General features: G+C 41.2%; 1 protein-coding gene across 5 annotated transcripts in view; it reads left to right on the forward strand.

Moving 5' to 3' along the window:
- The window catches only part of LOC134541414 (major facilitator superfamily domain-containing protein 6-like), a 42,634-nt gene that overhangs the window by 10,785 nt on the left and 10,170 nt on the right, over positions 1–21,679 (forward strand). For all 5 annotated transcript variants that reach the window (XM_063384853.1, XM_063384852.1, XM_063384850.1 and 2 more), the window contains exons 4-8: positions 1,576–1,779; positions 4,638–4,905; positions 8,184–8,371; positions 12,013–12,149; positions 17,497–17,618. In XM_063384853.1, coding sequence (XP_063240923.1) covers positions 1,576–1,779; positions 4,638–4,905; positions 8,184–8,371; positions 12,013–12,149; positions 17,497–17,618 — 919 coding nt within the window. The remainder of the gene's footprint in view (positions 1–1,575; positions 1,780–4,637; positions 4,906–8,183; positions 8,372–12,012; positions 12,150–17,496; positions 17,619–21,679) is intronic.

The following is a 21,679-nucleotide window of genomic DNA, read 5'->3' on the forward strand; positions in this document are numbered from 1 at the left end:
CCGCCCGGGCAACGTCTATAGTTATTTAAGGTAACTTATTTAAATTAAAGAAAACACAAGTAAATTGCACAACACTGGGGCAAAGGCGAATGAAAACAAACAAAAAGTTTTGCAATTAATATTAAACGTAGCAATTTTAGGGGTCGCCGCACTGCTTCTAAGCGCCCTCTTGCCGGGCTAGACACACACGCACACACGCACGCACGAGCGGGAGGTTTGAATAGAGATGGTGGTTGGGCGGTGTCGTATCGGGCTCAAAGGGGCCGCAGGCCCGGACGACGTCAAATCTGTTATTCAAAAATTAATTGTTTCAGTAGAATTGCTAGTTTTTTTTTTTTTTTTTTTTAAAAAAACCTTGATTTTTGACACATTCTTTCTTCACTCAGCTCTTACAAGGCACTATTCATTCTTACCCAAACTCAGAGCTTGGCTGTCCTCGCGTACAGCGACTGATCGACGCCGAAGCCACGTGGCCGGACCGGGAAGCCAAACCAGCAATCCACTTTCCTTGCGCCAGCAATAAACATGTGTGTAAAACAAGTTAATCTGTTTGCTACACTGCCCAAGTGTAATGGGTCAAGGAATATGCAAGAATGTGTTGTACCAGTACACAATAGATTCTGAAAATAGATATTTATTCAAAACCTCCACTCAGTACCACAAAAATAAATAAAAATAAAATAAAATAAAAATATTGGAAAATATAAATGACTATCCGTGCCTTGTGGATCTCGAAATGCAACTTCACAATGTTGAGCTTCGTTTTGTAGTTTGCCGTGAACATAAAAATACTGTGGCATGAACAATAAGAATAAATGTTCATATAAGCTGCATGATTAAAACTGACTATAAGAGACTTAGTGCATATCAAAAATGTTACTTTTACTCCAGTTCATATATCATTCTTTGCAAAACTAGTCCACTGGGGCTGTTAAAATATTATTGCTAGTGACTGACAACCTCAGCATTACAATAGGTTGTTGTAGACTGGCTTGCTGTGATAACATTGTCTTTACAGCAACTTATTAGTTTACTATGGTAAAGTAGTGAAAAATGTAAACTTGCCCCTCGGTAGGTCTAGGCCATGCGGGGTATACGCCGTCCAAGCAGAGGAGGGGAAGTCGGGGAGGGGCAGTAGTGTGTACAGGCAGGCGGGAGATACACACACAAGAACATCCGGGTATTTGGCAGTGTTGCTGTGACCGTCATTGGAAAGTGGCTCTCTAAATATATCCAAAATGTGTAACACCAACTCCTGGCATGATGCATTATGTTTACTAATGCTGAGTTAAAAATCAAGGATTTAAAAAAAAAAACATTTTTTTTTAAAATAAGAATTTACAGCACTCGTGAGTACCTTACTTGTTCGAAACAAAAATTAATTTTATTTTGTGGGCTTTTTAGTGCTGACATTATTTGTGTGGGTGTATATTTAATACCGGATGAGTGAATTCGACAGATGAACTTGGGTTGCAGCTTGATCACGACAAGATTAAGCTGTATTGGTGTTAGTAGCTGGAGCTAAACAACATGTCTACTGTGAGTAACAAGTAAGTAACTGGTCTCTGTCCTCAGCTGTCGTGCAGGAACGCCAGCTCCCTGGTCTTCGAGATCTGCTCCTCGTGGACCGAGTCAGATCAGTGCCAGGGGCCCACCGGGTCCACCACGGAGACGAGTGCAGTGCGACCAACCGGCGGGACGACTCTGGAAGCACTCTGTGACTCGGCAGCCGCTGACGTCCAGCTGGTGGCTGAAGTTCCTCCGGGAAACATCCTGCAGGTGTGCCTTTCAACCGTTCCGAGGGCGTACGTGGCCCGAAACACAAGAAAGAGCGTTTTTCAGAGTTGAACCCCTTTCACGGAGGAGGAAGGTCCATTGTGCCGTACAATAATAGACAATCACAGTACCGCTCTTTGTGTCTTGTTTCGAAAACCCATTGGCCCATTCTGGAAAGTCAGGGAAAGGTCCGAGAAGTTGGAATTGGCCTGTGAAAGTCAGCCAATTTTCTTGAAATCCTGGAAATTGCCCACTGATACAAATTCGAGGGGAAAATTTTATCCTCCAATCTGCCATCACCCAGATAGTCAAAGCATTTTTTTTTAATGTTCTTTATTTAAAATCTGTAGTGTTTTAGTGCACAGTCAAACTTGCTGTGAAATGGAGTATGCAAGGATCTGTTTGAATAAAGAAAGCGAAGACAGGAGTGGGGATGGTGAGGATGAGTTACCTGTTTTGAGTAAATTGGAAAATTTATCAATTTTTTTTTTTTTAATTTTAAGGAAAATTTTGAATTATGGCTAGAAAAATCAAGGATTTTATTTTCGTAAATTAGTGTGGACATCTGATGCTAACTCATTTAACCTGTTTTCAACAGTGGTGCTACTTAGTCATGTTTTAATACACAACATAAGAAAGAAAACAAATTATTAAAGCAGAAATTGGTTGATCATAATTCCTTTCACTCGACTCTTGCCCGCCTCTTCTTTCCCTTTTCCCCTGTGTGAACGTGCCCTTGAACTGTTGATTGGGTAGGGCCTTGAGGCGTGGTTGATCATGCGTAACCGCAAGAATGACTTAAGTACACAAGCAGAGACAACAGCTGCGTTGTTCGAGCCCACAGTAGTTTTGGAGTTCCTGTGGCCATAGGCCTCGGTGCATAACCGTGCAGTGTAGAACAAGCTGACTCAACGCCACAGCGTTGGACTTCCAAGTGGCGGGACTCTGGTTCAAAGGGCGTATGCTCGGCCTTCCATCAGGGTATCCACATTCGGGAAGGAAAGTCTCGGGGAAAATGCCACTCAAACAATTTTTTTTTCTCAGGTTGTGTTTCATTGCAGTCATACACACTATAAAATTGGTGTACTGAATGTTTTGTTTGAAACAAAGAAATCTAAGAGAGAAGGGGTGGATTTTCTTTATATGTTTCAGAAAATTGAAAAATAGGTCTATTCTTATCTTCTGTTCCCTGATGATGGCGACTGCAATGTCGACCGAAACACCGGTGAATTATTCGCCAAGGACACGGCTACAACCCAGAAGCCAAACTACTTCGGAAAATGGCCGTGAATGCCTGCGAACATTATTAAATAAAAGTAGTCTGGGTGATTTGAAATTTGGTGAGGGAAGGTCAAGGAAGTTTTATTACAGATCAGTGTTGACCCTGTCCGTGGTTTCAGAGATGTCCCGGTAACCTCAACCTGCAGAGTGTGTGTTTGTATCCGACGACCTGGTAGACGAGCTGCTAACAACAAACAAGGATAAACTTAATTTACCTTTTATAATGTTCATTGATGACTTAATACCTCCATTGGTCTTGTAAGTAGTACGTATGTAATCTTGTGTGAGAGTTTGCTTCATATCACATTCACTTCACTTAAATTAGTTCACACATTTGTGGAAAAACATTTTAAATTTTGCTTGGCTGATTACTTTAGAACAAATTTTGAAGGAAAAATATGCTGAGGAAAACTGTAGTTACTGCCTCCCCCTCCCAGTCGTTCACACGGGTCACCCTGGGTGCCACGTCCCTGCTTGTGTCTTTGTTGCACGCACTCCGTGGGGCTCAGGGAAGACATAGCTCGAGCCTGTTCTCTTTACCTCTGGCAGCCAGAAGTGCTCAGTGCTATACTTTACATGTAGTAGTCTCTTCCTATGCAGTAGGGCCTAAAGGCAAGAGGTAGTGCCTGTTGAATATTTCCAAGCACCTCATCTACCTTCTGTTGTCAAAGTAGTCTAATCATGCCATACACAAAAAAACATAGCTTTCAAGCTCTAGATTCTTATTTGATAATTAGCAATTTGAACACAGTATTTCCTCTTGTTTTTGCTGTAACTTTGGTCACACACACACTCTCTCTCTCTCTCTCTCTCTCTCTCTCTCTCTCTCTCTCTCTCTCTCTCTCTATATATATATATATATATATATATATATATGGTGGCTGAACACAATGAACACACGCACGTTTTTAAACGGATGGGAAATGCGGGGAACGGCACGTCCGTCCTAGTTGATGACCCGTTGTCGACTGCCGTTGACCGCGGCCGGCCTAGGAGGGGGGGCGGCAGCGTCAGCCTGCATAGGCTAGGCTAGGGGTGCGGTCTCGCAGCGGGGTCCGGTACTGGCGGGGTGGAGACCTGGCTTCACTGTCACAGGCGGTACGACGTCAACACTACATAATTACCTATTCTCGCAAGTACAGTCAGAACACCGCCCAAAATGCCTCACCTCGCATGTGGATAAGCAGGGATGTGCTACTTTCATCTCTTAGACCAGGAGTCTAAATCTTTTATAGAGGTGCAAATTAATTTTCCAATTTTCATTACTGGACAGAAAACCTTGTCGTACTTACTATAATGTATGTATGCCATAATATGCCATGTATCTTACATGCCATGTCAACGTGCCTTATATTCTGTGTCTCTTGCATGTAGTGTTATCTTGCATGCTATGTGACTTATAGTCTTATGTTGTCTAATATGCCATGTGCTGAGTTTATGAAAGGGGGAGGAGATGGTGGTATATATCCTCCCTCTCTCTCAGAAATTCTGAAAACTGTGATTCCCACCAACGGAAGACAAGAACTTGAAAGCTAACAGGACAGTGGACAGTGGCTTGTCGTGTATCTCCCGCACGCCAGCAGGGCAGCTCGTGCCTGGAACTGCGCGTCGGCGCGTGCCGTGTGGGCGACGCCTGCCTGGCGCCGCGCTGCGGGAACCCGACCGGCGCCAGCTGCGAGGCGCGCTGCGACGACGCGGCGCTGCGCGAGGCGCTGGAGTCCGCGGCCTCGGGCGACGACCCCGTCTCGCTGTACCAGTTCTGGCTGCTGCTGGGGCTGCTGGCGCTGAGCTGGGTCGGCATGGCCGTGGTGGTCAGCCTGGGCGACGCCCTCTGCTTCCAGCTGCTGGGTGAGCCCTCCCCCGCCCGTCTGTCTTGGAGTCTCCCGCTCGGCCGAAACGCCACTGCTTCCCTCGCTGTGTGCGTGTTGTGATAGCTGAGACTTTGTAGCAACCGATTCCAGCAAACCGTCTTAGATTCTCACAATGCAAAATTGATTGCATGAATGTGGTGGAAAATGTAAACTCGTTCCTCGGCAGCAGGGCCGGTGCACGGTAAATTGGCGCCCTAGGCGAAAAACCTTAATGCCCCTCCTGCCGGACACCCCAAAATAAAATTTTCCTTGCCTCAAAATACATCACGTAAGCCTAAGATTTTGTCAACAATCAAATGTAAGCAGGCTTTTTTTTTTTTTTACTTATTACAAATCATAAACAGGTCGCCGTGGACTTTAAATAATTACTTATATCAATATAAACATTCCAAACTGTTACAAAAATCCATTTTCATCTAGTTTCAGTAATCGTTAAACATATTACATCAGCTGTTATGTGTCGTGCTGCGCCGCCCCCAGCTACTTGGCGCCCTAGGCGGTTGCCTGGTTCGCCTGTGTGGACGCACCGGCCCTGGTCGGCAGGTCCACACAACGCCAGTCACACACTACAAGGGGAAACGAAGGCCATCCTCCAACCAGTCGAGCAGCGAAGGAGACGTCAGGATAGAACGTGGAGGGGGCAAGAGGGAGAAAGAGAGAACTATTCAGACAAAGAGACAGGCGTTAGGCCAGGTAGTGCAACTGTGTCTGTTTGTTGGAAAAAATTTGCTGTCAAATGCTCTCCGTGGTAAAATATTTGAACTGATTTCAAGTAGGAAAATAATTTCCAATATTACGCACATTAGGTATTTATTAATACTGTTATGACCTGAGCAAATATGGGGATGCAATTGATAATGGTGATGAACGAGGATTTAGTGGGTTTGCAGATTCTTATCATCTCTAACTGTGAATAATTTAATTTAAATTGGACTGCAAACCCAAAATTTCGTATAAATTCACATAAAACCTCCACCACTCTCTGTTTCCTTGACACATGATAGAACTGGTGCGAGAGAAATCAGACAGTAATAAACCAAACACTTCAAAGGAGGACAAACTCATCTAATCTCAAGATAACTTAGTAAATTCAGTTTCCTGAAATGTGAAATTTCTTCCTTTTAATTACTTGAAATAAATGGTAACATTATAAATAAAACTAATTAATTATTTTGCAGGTTTATATTTATTGGATGACTTACTCTTTACAATAATTAATAGTTATTCTCTATTTCTTTACGTTAATAAACCTTTCATTTACCAATTAACGTAAATCTGAAAACTGGGAAAGGCACATTCTGTAAGGACCACGAAAGTAGTGAGCTGCGTCCAGTGGCGTAGTCAGGATTTGTGTATGGGGGGTGTTTAGAAGTATGCCCCCCCCCCCCCTGTATTAAAGTGTGGGATTTTAAGGTGAAAAATAGTGCGTTTTTAGCAGTTTTCGGTACTTAAATTTAAATATTGTAATGGTAAAAATTTTATTAATTTTTAATATGGTATTTGTTTCACTGATGAATAAGAAATTTAATTAAAGATTTAGTGCTAGGGGGGGGGGGGGGTTGAACCCCTAAAAAAAACCCTGGCTACACCCGTGGCTGCGCCCCATAGTTCCGACAACAAACACTGCTCGGCACGGATCGGCAGGACGAAGCGTTGGGTGAGGGAGGGAGGGGGGGGGGGGGGGGACTCGCATGGAATTGGCAAAGCCCTGCTGTATATTGGCGTTCTAAATATACAGTGCAGTAATGACAGTACAACATTTAATTGTGTGTCAGTGAAAAAATAGAAAGAGGAATAATGGCATGTTGTGACATTTAACACATGTAAATAGACACTTATAATTCAATCATGACGTGATTGTAAAGAAAATGTGACTAAAGTTTGGAAACTCACCCCAGTGAAGGCAGTGTTGGTTTGATCCACAACTCACGTCAACCAAGAGTGGAGAAATGGCACCTCTCAGTCATACGAAACGAGGCGATAGGGAAACATTAAAATATTACCAGATCTCGATAAGTCAAAGAATAAATACCAGCTGTTACAAAGGCTGAGCCAAACACAATGTAGCTCTGCCAGTATCACTATTTTCATCACTGTTGTCCGTTACTCTGTTACTCGTTGATGAAAGGAATTCATCATCATCGTCACTGTCGTCATGTAAATTTATTAAGAACTGATCCATTGCCAAGTCTATTATGCAGTCCCTCTTCCAGTAGCCATCTTCTATTTTTTTCAAAATGATTGCAGTAGCCTACCCAGTCATCCTTTGTTACGGAGTTAACAGCATCCAGTGTGTGCGTCTGAAGTGCTTACGCGGAAAACCCTTCCACAGTATTACATTCCCAAATGCACCTCTCTATCTTTGCCGACGCTAATTCAATAGCATTGAACTCACACATGTATGGTGGAAGTCGAATAACATGATGTCCGGCATTTTTTAAAATTTGATCAACCCGAATTGTTTTCTCCTTTGGTTTGTGTTTTTCTTCCAGTTCCATAAACATACATTTCATCATTTTTTTCATCTGACTCTACACTTTTTAGCCATCTAATCATTTTATTTTTTGTACTGTATTTCGAAGTAGGCTTATCACAACAGAATATGGCGGCAAGTTTGGTAGAACACTTTCGGTCAGCCATTTTTCGAAATTAATAGCTTTCATTTCCCCGTGATAATCTCCGACTGTCATACCTGACTTGTACATCAATAATCCCCCCGGGAGCAATCCACATCTTGAACCAATGTCAACAAGTATTAGCCTGTTGGTTGCATTTCCTTTAGTTACTCCCGTTACATCATTTTTGCGTTGCCAGCATTTCTGGAATGTGAGATCAGTATCCACCCACGTCTCATCAAGGTAAAACACTTCCTTACCTTCAGAACCTACACTGTCTAATTTGTGTGAGGTATTTGGAGCACCATGCCACTATGTCAGCTCTTTCAATTAACAAATGCCACCTGTCTTAGCACTGTTTCCAGACGAAGCCCATACTTTGCAATAATCTCTTATAATTTTTGGACTTCCCATTTAAGTGCAGTTATCTACCTTCATCTAATTTTTAAGTTGGAAGTGCCACCAACCCGAAGGTTGTGCTTGCTTGTTTGACCTGTCAACATCAATTTGAGAAAATAGCCTTTAAATGAAAGGCATGAATAATGTATTAATGTCAAGTCACTCTACGTACTGAGGGCACTGACTCGCCTCACTGCTAGTGCTTGCATGAACTGTGATGTTTGCTGGCCTATGATTGCAGGCGAGAGACCAATCCTGTACGGCCGACAGAGGCTGTGGGGTTCCATTGGCTGGGGGATATTCTCCCTCATGACCGGAGCGCTCATCGATGAGTTCAGTCGCGGCAAACAGAAGAAAGACTACACCGTCATGTTTTACATCTTACTGATCCTTGTCGGTCTGAATTTCTGCATCTGCTTCCAGCTCAAGGTGAAAGACTTTTGAATGAAACAGGAAAAATCTAGTTTCAGCTTTGACAGAACTGGTTTATTTTGTTAAGAGAAATAAATCTCTTGATTAATAACTATGCATGAAAATATGACCTCTCCTGGTATATAACTCGTATCTCCTGGATAGTAAGCAAATGATTTGTCTGCAGAATTATAAATTTCATTGTCAAACACGTAAATACTGAAGTTACAGAGTATACTTAACACGTAATTACTTATTACTTTGTTGTTAATTTATTAGAGTTTATTTGTTTGTGAACTTTAAGTATGTGGTAAATAATAAACTGTGTCTGAATTGTTTAATTATGTTTTCTTTCAGTTCGTGAATATTTCCCTACCCTACCTGTATAGGTAGGAGACTAGGTCTCGGGTACCTCGGGATAGTGCTCTATCATTTCTTTTTTTTCTACCCCCAAAGTTATAATCATGTTTCAGGTTAATGATTTGCTGGAGGCTCTGCTGAGCCTCGTAACAATTACGTAACAATTGACGTTTATTCACACAAGATTACTTATCTTAGCACAATCATAATGGCCAAAATAATTTATTCTGGTTACCTCTCATAGTCGAGAGTACAACATACACTGAATTGTTGACTAATTCACAGCAAATGCCAAACTGACACGCCATGAGCCAGCTGCAATAGTTGGGCACACAACTTCTGTCCTGTTGGCCGTACTCGTCGCAGACCGGGCCAGAATCACGCAGTCGGCAGCGAAGCTGGTCAGCTGTAAGCCAGGCCACATGACTGGCATTGTGAAGCAGAGCTGTGGCGCGGGAGGGGCTGGGAGGGGGGAGGCACCAGCGGGGCCCAGCGGAGTTAAAGATATTTTTGTAATGCTTGGGTTGAGCCTGATAGCTCAACACTTAAAGTCTATTGTTATTAGAATTTATTGTAAATCTTGCAAGTAATGCTGACGTCAACCGGGGCTTCGCCCCACGAGCCTGTTACGACTCGGCTCCCTTCCCAGTCCTCAGCCGTCCTTCCGGGCTTGGATCGCACGTACGTGTGCATGTGACCGTGTGTGTGAACAGCACTAGCAGTGCCTCGCTCACGTAAATTTGAAGACTAACATTGTAAACCTTTTCTTTTCACCCCAAGTGTTTGTGTTTAGCTGACTGAAGTAAAGAGTCATGTTTTATTGTTTTAAGTCAATTATGTTCTCTCACAAAGACATTGCCGGGCACTCCCGAGCGGACTCGAACTTGGCCGAACCTGGCACTATTTTTAAATACTAAATAATGTATCACTGTTTGTTTTTTGATAACGAGGGTGTGGGGAGACGGGCCTTATTTTTTACAAGATCTTTGTGTAGTTATCTCAAACAACCTATGGCACATAATCAAATAACTATAACGGTAGCTTTGTCAGGCGTGAAGACGCCAGGATGCCTCGAAGAGCAAGCCCTACCGGCCGAGGTAGGACGCACCAGCACTTCAGGAACTTCATCCGTCACCCTCAGTGACTAAGTGATTCTTTCCTAATAATTTAATAATCCAAATTATTTTCTTAATGTCCTCAGGGCCTGCCTCAGGAGGCAGACTGTTTAGTTGAATACCCTCTTTTATCGCATAATGGTCGCACGCGCGTAATCGTCGCAGCCATATAACCTCTAGCGTATGCGTCGCATAATGTTTATGGTCCTGCTATTAGATTCCGAGCGCTTTGTGTGGGTATTTTTTCCGTATAAAACAATGTATTTTAAAATAGAATTATAATATATATTCAGACATTACCATTTACTTATTTAATTAACGGAAATACGAAGTTGTCTGACGTGTAAATTTTTTTTTAAATACTTTTTAAACGTTATAACCTTCATCCGTTCGTCAGCGTCGCCGCGGTGTATACCATACAAAACTGTAGCCAGCGCTCGTTGCAATCATTAATGTATGTTTGGTTATGTTGCTTTCCGTATAGAGTGCGCGCACATAGCCGAATATCAATATCTCACCGAGTGCATACAACGCACGCTCTCTTATCAGGTGCTGAGTTAACTACATTTGATAGCCCACATTCTTTTGTGTTGTGTACTACGGTAGTTATGCGTCCGTTCCGCTTGCATTTGGATGAAAGATGTTTTTCTATTTAAAGTTGAATTAAGGTTTTTGTTGTATGACTTATTAATTCAAATTGTTTGGCATGCTCTTTTATACTTCCCTTTTTAAATAAACGTACTTTCCATGAATGGGTTTTGTTTTTATGAATAACTTTAATAAAAAAAAATTTTTACGCATAATCGTTGCACCCCTACTTTTCAAACTTGATTTTATAATAAAATGTGCAACGATTGTGCGAGAAAACACTGTATTTTCTTCCTCTTGATGGGAATTTTAAATCAACTGACGCGTAACTATGTACGACTACTAGGGTGGTCTGTACCTCACTGTAAATCATTCGTGCCATAAGGCCTTTTAACTGTGTACTTGAGCGTGCGAGCGGGCGGATTGTAATTTCTAGTCGTCAATAAAATACAAGTTGTGGAATATCATGTTATTTCTTGGCATTTGGGACGCCTCAAGAGCCCACCGTAATATATCATGCTTATAGTTATAGTTTCCGAAGCTGAGAGAGGACCGGGACCTGGTAATTTAGCTCACATTCGGAGCGGTGGAATCCTGCTCCCACACGGGCGACGTCACACCCTGAGAGGACTCTCAGCCGGGTCGTGTGCCCCTAAACATGCGGTGCTGCTCACTTAACAACCTGTCGAATTAAAACCACCTTCAAGCTTACAATGCGATACACACCAATCTCATTTATAGTTACGCATATTGTGGCTTTTGAAAACAGGGATGACCCAACAACATTATTTGACCATGGGTCACTCTGTAAGACTCCAGGTTCACTGTAGTACTTGCTGAAAGTATGAATTAAAAATAAAGTTCATTCATTTATACTGTATTTTTAATGTTGATCAAATACTAATGTCTGAATTCATCTGTCCTCCTTCTAAATAAATTACACAATGTTAAAAAAAATATTTTAGAGTGATTTATAAACGGAAGGATGACGTTTCAAGAACGTAACCTCTCGCAAGGACATAATGTCAGCATATGTAACGCAGGTTCATTCAGAGAAATTAAGTGTCCGGGCCTCTCCCTATTACTTATTGTACGTATTTTCAAACCCCACAGTAAAAAAAAAAGTGTAAAGATTGTTCACAATACCCTCGTATAGCTGTAAACATTATTTGCACGTATCACATAATTTGTAAGATTTCCAATCAGGTATATTAGTAATACATTTGTAACTTGTCTGCGGGAAGCCTACAACTCACGTAGTTTCGGTTCCCTACCACGTTCGTGCAACTTCGGATTTCTCTCAAAAATTGAAATTAAAAAAATCGATGGGTTAGGTTAGGTTAGGTTAGGTTAGGTGAGTCACAACATGCTTGTTTTCATTGGAAACTTCTGATTTAGCGGCTGAAGTGGCGTTAATACCAAAACGCAAAACTTCGGAAATCTTCGGAAATTCTTGCCCGGAACCAAAACTACGTGAGTTGAGGGCTTCCCCTGGTCTGCAGCGCTGTGAATTGTGTCAGATGAAAGATTATCACAAGTGTTGGTTGTCGATTGTGACGCGTGTGTTCTTGAACCACGCTGCACGTGTCGTTCCAGCCCGGCGAGAGGAAGCGGTCGAAGAACATCCTGCGAGACATCGCCAAGTTGCTGCCTGACCTGAGGATCGTCATGTTCGTGGCCTGGTGCATCGCTTGTGGCCTGTGCACCGGCTTGCTGTGGCAGTTCCTGTTCTGGTGAGCGTCTCCGGCACCGTGCGATGGTGACACGCGTCAGCAGTAGCGCATCTGAGGGGGGGGGGGGGGGGGCTAAGGGGCTCAAGCCCCCTCCAAAAGCATCTGGGTCCACTATTGTTTTAGTGTTTGCCTTGATAAAGCCTCGCCTCAGCTGGGTCAAGCCCCTCCCAAACCAAAATCCTGGATCCACCACTGCGCGTCAGTGTGCTCAGCGTCAGAAGATACTGCTCAAGATAACAGTGGTTTTTGTTTACAGAAAGCATATAAGAATACGCTATGGGTGGATAAGTAGTTCTGTTTCTGTATTTTTTGTTTCTAAACTGTGTTCACATAAGAGTGAAAATTGCTAAAACATGGGTATTTAGAATAATTTCTTAGCACAAAACACACGATACAGATCAGTGGCAGATCCAGGATTTTTGTTTGGGAGGGGCTTGACCCAGCTGAGGCTAGGCTTTATCAAGGCAAACACTAAAACAATAGTGGACCCAGATGCTTTTGGAGGGGGCTTGAGCCCCTTAGCCCCCCCTCTATATCCGCTACTGGTTCAGATTCTTGAAAGCACTCAAGGGACATGTATTAATCCTCTATCTTCAATTCTCCGCCATGTAACGTTATGGTTGCTGTTCAAACCTCATAGTTGTCCCGTGCATGAGGAGAAGACTGCGCCGCGCCAGTTCACAGCCTTGCACTCACAGGCGATACCGCGCCAGAACCACCAGCAAGCATAGCACGTATCATCCCACCTCGCCAACACATACACCCGTGACTAGGCGGGCTCTGTAATGTATGTTGCTGCAGTACTTACCAAGTATTACAGATTTGACTTAATTCTTATTGATTTGGACCCCAGTTACAGACTCACAGGGGTTTTATTTATTTACTGTGGAAATGACATACCAGAAATAATGTGTGTTAGCGTTTGTTCTGTACAATAATCCTGTTCATCTTATTAAGTATGCTATGAAAACAAATATACCCTTAGAGGGATTCACGTATTCAAGAATTAAGAAATAGTATAAATCCAGAAAATATTTTTTTTTATTTGTTTGTAAAATTGTTGCTGTTAGATTTTGTTTTTTGTGCACTGATGCCTGTGCTGTGCTGTTGGTGTAGACGACCCAAGTCCTGGCATGCTTGCCACATTGACAAGTCCCTGCAAGGATAACTACAAAATAACTTAATAAGATCACACACACACACTTTCTTGCAAAATTTAAAATTTAGAATTGTACATTTCTTACACTACTGTAGATAACAGCTGTGATTTTCCTACTGACATAATACTTATTTGACTGTAGCTCTGCCACAAACCAAACGGGCACAATCAATGGGAAGAGAATGAGTATTGATAATTATTGACCCGTGATTACAATCTGGCTAAAAATATTGTTTACTAATGAGGGGTCGCAACCACTTTTTCTGAAATCCTAATCTTGTATTAGAATAAACAGTTTTAGTGTTGGGGATGAAGTAATATTTAATAAAAAAAAAAAAAAAAAAAGTAATTAAAATTTTAAATAAACACACAACCCATCAAAATTTTTACTTTAAAAAAATAAATAAAATATTTTTGGATTTAATAATGGAAAAGTATTTTTTCCTGGCAAAATTGGTACCTGAAGTGCTAAACAAACATCCTTAGAGCATGTTGCTAGTGGCAGATACAAAGATTTCTCAGATAGCTTTTCAGAGATAAACAATGTCTCCTTGTGAACTACACAGGTGATAGTGTTTGCATTTCTGAAATTACCTTCCTCAAATATTTTGAAGAAAGTTTTTCTTAATTTTAAAATCTTTAAATACTAAATAAATGATGGTATTTAAGGATTTCATTGGCCCATCCCTGATTATTATTACACGTTTGGAACTGGTCCTTGCTATTCGAAGGTTGGCACCCCTGCCCGAGGTCTGCCTAGGGTATTTGCAAGCCTGCAGGATGTCGCTCAGTCAAACTGATTGGGACCGAGGCCAATCCATGATAATGAAAACCCGAGTTGGCCGGATAGTTTAGGAAAAATCCATATAAGACAATGTGTTGTACTTGCAGAAAATTTCCTTTACGTTGATGTCTCCAGGATTACGCCCTCCGGTAAGCGCGATGTGCCTCACCTCACTTTAGGCCCCTTCTTCCCCCACCAACACTCTCTATCGCCTCAACGTATTTCAAACCTCCGTCTATCGTGTGTGTGCGCGTGTGCTATTCCATCCTGCAACAGGTGTAAATAGGTGCCATGTGCCGTATAATACTTTAATCCATTCAGCCCCAATTACAATAAGACAGAGTGGTGCGTGCGCAACCCTTTCGGAACGCACCCTCACTCATGCAGTTTAGATTTGAATTCAGTAAACACAAAAGTAATTTTAATACATGGTAAATACATGTACTTAGGGGCACAAATCTTAAGGAGTATCTTCTTTGGGGGGGGGGGGGGGGGAATACGCAAGGGAGTGGGAGCATGCACATAGGGTTAACCACCACAAGTCATCTCTGAATGGAGTGCTTGTATGTTGTATACTGTCCATATTCTTTGTACGTGCACTGAGCAGAAAACTTTATAAGATACAGAAAGCTTCCCATAAAACATACTTTTAATGTTTACATTTATCCACCCCGTTTCACAGTTCACAGTTACTATGTAGCAAGTGTAGTCAGACCCTTTCCTTCCCCCCCCCCAGTAACCACGGCCCATTGAAGTTAATGAAAGAGTTTGAAGGGGTATACTGTGCTAGTATGTTCACGACCTGACAGTAATTCCGCGGCTTCCTGAGGCCGTGACAACCAACCCCTGCCCAGTCTCTCTCGACCGCCGCCCGGAGTAGGATCTCAAGACATCACCGTCACAACTTCTCATCCATTAGCATCCTGTCTGTACATAAATAAATATAAATTATCTTCGAGGCTAACTCCAGGTGGCATGCTGTTAAACCTAATCATTTCAGTTCAGTAATAGACATTTTAACACCAAAAGAGACAACATAAATTTCTAGACCGGATCACATGCTGCCCTGGTCCACACCTAAGCCAATTAATTGCAATTAGTGTTTTACCTAGGATTGTGTTAGGAAATGTTTTATGTGCATATCTCATTTAAAACAGTTGGTAATAAATCCCGTGAGTACTTTGTCTGCTCAACCACGTGTGCACCGGTCAAGGGACCTAGAGAGCCCACCTACGACCATCAATCACTTCAGTCATAGTGTGTGCGCTGCTCAGAGCCAGTATAAAGGTTGAACTTGTTAATTTCACATAACAAGATGGATGAACAAAATTAATGTAGCATATTTATAATTTCACTTCACTACACATTTTATTTCTCTATGAACCATAAAATCAATAATTTGTATTTATATCTTTGAATGTAATACTTCTTTGCTCAAGTCATGATATTTGTTTAACGAATAAGAATAGTTGTTTTTCACAGTTCATATGTAATATTATATGACGAATATTTGTAAAGTAATCTGGTATTGGTGGAAAATATTTAACAAAAATTATTGCTAGCTAATAAAAGTTTTGTTTGGAAGGAATAGCGAAAACGAAAGGGAATTGATATAGGAACTTCGAATAGAAAAGACATGATATTTTTATGACTGCAGAAATTGAACTTATAATTGGTGAAATATTTTGATAATTATAATATATGATAATAAATAGTAATAATATTAATGATTTGAAGAGAGTTAGAGAAATAAAGAAGAATTATTATTTATAAGAATATTTGAGTACTACAAGTCGATACCAGGAAGAAGACTACAAGTATAAACTACGAAGACTGAAATCAGATTAAGGCGTGTCCAGGACGAAGAAATAAGTATTTCTAATTTTCAACTGTACGAGAACATACGGAAACAACGCGAGGCGTTCCCAGGACGAAGACGATCAACGATAGGCGTTCCCAGGACGAAGACGATCAACGATAGGCGATCCCAGGACGAAGACGATCAACTATCGGCGTTCCCAGGACGAAGATGGTCATCTAGAGGCGGTTCCAGGACGAAGTTTGAAACAACGAAAGGCGTTCCCAGGACGAAGACTACTCGTTAATACTAGGCGTTCCCAGGACGAAGGTGCAAGACAGCGAACGGGCGTGCCAAGGATGAAGATGCAGAAGATTCATTGCTGAGATCCTGGCTGAAAGAAGGCAAACCTAGTAACGCATAGTTCGTTACCACGGAACTATAATAACAGGTCGGTTATATGATGATGAATGAATGTCACCACTTTTACTAGCTTGCAAAACTGACAATCGGGAATAATTAATATCACTTGAAATCCATTACTAAATCTTTTACCATACCAGATTGCTAAAGTTAGAGACAACTTGAGTTAAAATTCACAAAATCGTTGTATACAAGCTAATCCAAGGTTTTACAAATTTTTCCACGATATACCCAACTCTACCCCTGACTAGTCCGGACAATAATAAAAAAATATTTTAATTAATGGTGTGTATTACAAATTAATTAAAATAGAAGTAATTGTAATGATTATTCATTATTACAACTTCGTAGAAGTTGTTGGCGCCCACAAATTCAACTAAATGATTCGTTCTTTTGTTCTTATCATATAAATACACCAGAACGAGTCTAAGTACTTTCGAGTCTTAGCAAATTAAATATATTTATTAGAAATAATAAAGAATTTGATAGCTAAGGCCCGTTTACCAGCCACGTCACTGCCCTGTCGTAGAGTCGTCAGCCAGGTCTATGTGCTCATAAGTAATTACTCTAGTTGAATATGTATATGTCCCCCAGACATCAATTTTGAACAAATTACATTTGCAACATATTTGCACATTAGACATTACATATTTGATATCACACATAAAAACACATTATGTACAGCAACTTTTTCCTGCCTAACTGTATGGTCACATTAATAAATTTGTAGAGTACAGTATATTGTGTTCATAGAATTAAACCAATGATTCTGTGTAATTTTTTTAAATAATTCATTTAGTGTTCTGAAATGTTTATTTGCATTAACTTTATTTGTTCCAATACACACCTTTATTTTTCCATCACATTCTTAAAAATTCTCATCTAATTCATGTGTTAATGTTAAGAATGTTGGATGTAAATACAACATATATATCAAAAATACAAATGAAATGTTTATACTTCTCCATTCCTCCATTTTGAATTCCGCCAATTTGAATTATGAAGTCACCGTTGCAATTTCCGTTATGACGCAGTCTTGAAAATTTGTATTTATTATCCAATTTTAATTAAACAAATTTTATAATTTTAATAAGAATTCCTTGTAAAGGAAATGGTGTGCAAAGCAAACTTAAAAGTGTTGCAAAGATTAGTTTAGACGTGAGTTACCGTGCCGTGCCCACAGGCACTTGGAGGACCTGGCCGTGCTGCGCGGCGGCGGCGTGGCGCGCTGGACCAAGACGCTGCAGGGAGCCGTCAGTGCGGTGCAGACCTTCGGCGGCGAGCTGCCCTTCCTCTTCCTGTCGGGTGAGTGGCCATGTCGGGCTCTTCCTTCCCGTAGGCAGCTTCGTCTCAAGTTTGTTTGCAACCGTCAAAACAAGTGCTCATAACTATGATATATGTAAGGACCTGTAAAAATCGCAACTCACAATTCGAACAGTGAGAAATCACTTAATGCATGTTAAATGGGTTTTCAGGTATTTTTGTCTTGCTTGCAAATCACACGTAAAATTCTTTATTAATTTTTGTTTTCACAAATTTCTGTGTCCATTCACGTGAATTTTTAATAATTTCATTTAATCAGCGATGGCAGAGATGATATAATTAATTACCTTAGTTTCAGACAAATAGAATTTTAAAATAAACTATCTCACTCGTTCACTTTTTTTTTTATGGTTATTGGCTGGAAACCTGTTGGATAAGCAACAAACCCCACTGTTCTGTAGCAGACACCACCCCTTCCCGAATCATTCAGCTGTTAAAACAACTTCCTTTGTTTTATTCAACGGCACAGCACTGTCACAGAATCCATAACGGGAACGGTTACACTGTCCCTCCCACTCCACCATCGTTGGATCATGACTGCTTCATTCCCAGAAGTGTTTCCCTCCAATGCACTTGCTGACTGTTCATGCCAGCCTCAGGAGTGAACCATATTTTCAAAAGACAGTCAATAATCATTCCAGTTTTCATGGCTCATAACAGGTCACTTTTGCAATGACTTTTAGTGACTTGATCGATAAATGAGACTTTTAATTATGTATTGTCATTTTTTTGCAGAAAATTTACTATTGGTTACTTTTTCATATTAATCAATGATAGCATTTATTTTAGACCTTAGTACATTTTTTTACATTAATTTACTGCAGAGTCCATTAAAGAACATTTAAGAATATGTTCCAGCAGACATGGGCATGGAATACTTCAACCAAATATTGTAGTAGGACCAGATAGGAAAATAATAAAAAAAAAAATAGGAGAACATTATGCAGCACTGATCCTACACACTTGACACATGAGATAATGGTATTTTGATTATTTAGAATGTGCGTTTTTTCCAAGTGTACTGTTGCAGCGGTATACACACACACACACACACACCCACACACACACACACACACACACACACACACACATTTATTTATTTATTTATTTATTTAAGTGTTTGGAGTCCTATGAATCTAATTTCAGTAGTTGACATTTCAACAATAGGCTCCCAGTTTATTTATGTTTGGACTGACAGGGAAAACGGTGAGGACGGTGGAAGCAGCGCGGGAGGGGAGGAACAGACTAGTGACAGCGCATGAGCGCCAGTCGTGTGATCGTTGATGGTCGCCGAAACTGTTTGAGTTCATCATTTATTATTTTGGAAAACTAAAAAGGACAAAGTGCAATATCACTTTTTAAAATTCAAGAACTTTCGGAGTTTTATAGAGGCGCAAAAACTTTATCGAAAATTGTTTTATGAATGGCACCATTACTGGCACCCTAGATTAGTATATAACGGCGAGTAGAGTAGGTGATCGCTGGGGTCACTGGGAGTGGAACCGCGTCACTCCGCGCGGCGCAGTATTACGTTTCGCTGAAGATCGCGTGAAACGACAGGCGTTTCTGTACCGGTTTGGCACAGTCTCCCGTCAGCATTTTCGTTACTCAACATAAATATTTACTTTAATGATTAGTACTGATGCCACTCATGAATTGACATGTCATTTTCATACCACCCCCAGAGCTGTGTTTGTAAACAAAACAACACATTATCTGTTTATTTACATTTAAACCTCCACACACGTTCAACACCTATCACCACCATATCCAGTAGTAAAAATATAAAAGAGTTTTCAGCACACAAGTTTTCTGCAGTTGTGATAATTTATTATGACTGGAAAAGTTCCTGCAATGTTTCATTGCAACACTTACAATGTTGCTAATTGCTGCTAGTCATTTTTGAAGTTAAAATTCCTTAGTTGTGTTGGTGCCAAAGTCGTTTGTGTGTTGTAGCATTAACATATATCTATATGTAATTGATTATATGAACACTGGGAGACATATCAAACTTATCGGTGTGCCAAATAGATAACCGCAATTGCAAAAATGTTGTAAAATTCACACAGCCCTTTCTTTGACATGCATGTCTTTTTCATTTAATAAATTTATTTCTTAATAATGTTTCCATATTTATATAGCAATTTTAAGACTTGCTACTCAATAAATTTTCAGGGCTCTATAAAAATAATTAAGATATATAATTAAAAGGTAACTTGTGTGACCTTTAATAACTCCGAAATATTTGGCAATTATCTGGTGAGATTTGAGACTCAACAGTGAATGCAAAGAGCAATAAAATAAATTTATAGGAAAAATCTTTAACTAATGGTAATGTCAATGAAATAAATTTGGCTTGCAAGACCAAGCCATACAGGTTACAAAGAGACCAGCATGACTATTAGAAAATAGGCGTACAGGTGTATTGTGTCCATGAGTTATGCGCGAGCAATGTCACTTCAGTCAAGGGAAAACGGTTGGTGTATTTTTATTGCAATAGTACAAAGAAAGAGCTTGTATCACTCTTTCACTTTAAAGGTTACTTTTTGACCTGACAACGTCTAATAAATCGATGAACGCCGGCTGCACGCACAAAAAATTGTGTCCCGTTTCGCACATTGTCTTATTACGCTGTGTCCCGTTATGCTCATTGTACGCTAGCGCCGCATCTATCTCTCTTCCACTCGATTGGAACAACCATCGATTTGACTTTTTCGTGGCACATTAAACTTGAAACACTCCCATTCGTTTCCTACTTTTCCTATCATCGCCCTATGATTAACAGAATAACACAGAGTGGAAGAAGTTAAATAGCAAACATGTATAAAAGTTATAGTTAAAATAATCTCTTTGTTAAAGTAATAACCATATTTGAATTAATGAGTGTAAATAAAAGTAAATTTATCAATTAAATTGTAGATTTCATTTCACTCCTTCTTTGTATCCATACAAAATAGTGCTAATTCAATAAAAATGATTCAATATTATTCATAAAAGTATGCAATCATTTCATCAATGTTTTGTTATGACGTCACGTTGACGTCGTCCAGGGCTGCGCCCATCTGAGCCCGATGTGCCACCACCTCCCTCCCCTCCTGTTAATCCTCCCAGCTGAAGTGTTTTTAAATAGCGCTCAGCCGCAAGAGGGCGCTGTAGAATCAGTGCTTCGCTCCCAAGAAATAATAATACTGTGCAACTCTTTTGTTTTGTTCCCCAAGTGCCATGTGTTTTTATATCCAAATCGATAGTAATTTTTATGTATTTCGTCACTAACTACGTCCGCGGCACGAAGGGAAAAAGGGTAACTGTTAAAGGCGCTTGGCGCCAAAACCTCCCCCCCCCCTCCCTTCGCTACCTCGGTGGCCATTAGGGTAATTGCTGAAGGAAGAAACGAGTCATGCCGTCACACGGGCTACGTCACGCCTGAGACAGAGTCTTCTCGCCGGGTCCGTGCCCCCTAGACACGGTGGCGCCCACTAAACGTACAATTTAATTACTACCAAATCCCCCGACCATGTCAATTGGCGTCCAACGTGGGGCGCGTGACAAAAAGCTGCCTTAACCATCGAGACCGGATGCGCGGGACTTGTGCGATTGTTAACCGGAGTGCTTGGAGCCGAGCAGCCATTGTCCGTGCAGCGTGCCTAATGGTACTCCGTCGCGACCGATCCAGTGACCACTAGCGCGCTTCCAGGAATCCAGGCGCAGCAGAGGCATTCCGCAGTCTGGGCGCGGTAATTTTATTGCAGCGCCTGTGTGAGTTGGACTAATGCGAGCATGGCAGACGATAGACGACCGGCAGCTAGGGTGGACTAAATTAAACCAGAGCTCGTGTTTAACATAAACAGTATGTATTGCGTCACGTGCGCATGTCCGAGGCACGTGGGGGGCGTCACGGGGGCCTCGTGGACGGACACGTGCGTGTGTCTGGAACGCTGCGAACCACGCCTGGACGGTTTTGCGGGGTGAATTGAATTCAGTCGGAGTAGAACGTTTGAAGTGTACTGTGGCAACCTGTATTGGAGAGGCGGGCAAGGACGCTT

This window comes from Bacillus rossius, chromosome 18 (assembly GCF_032445375.1).
Source record: "Bacillus rossius redtenbacheri isolate Brsri chromosome 18, Brsri_v3, whole genome shotgun sequence".
Lineage (NCBI taxonomy): Eukaryota > Metazoa > Arthropoda > Insecta > Phasmatodea > Bacillidae > Bacillus > Bacillus rossius.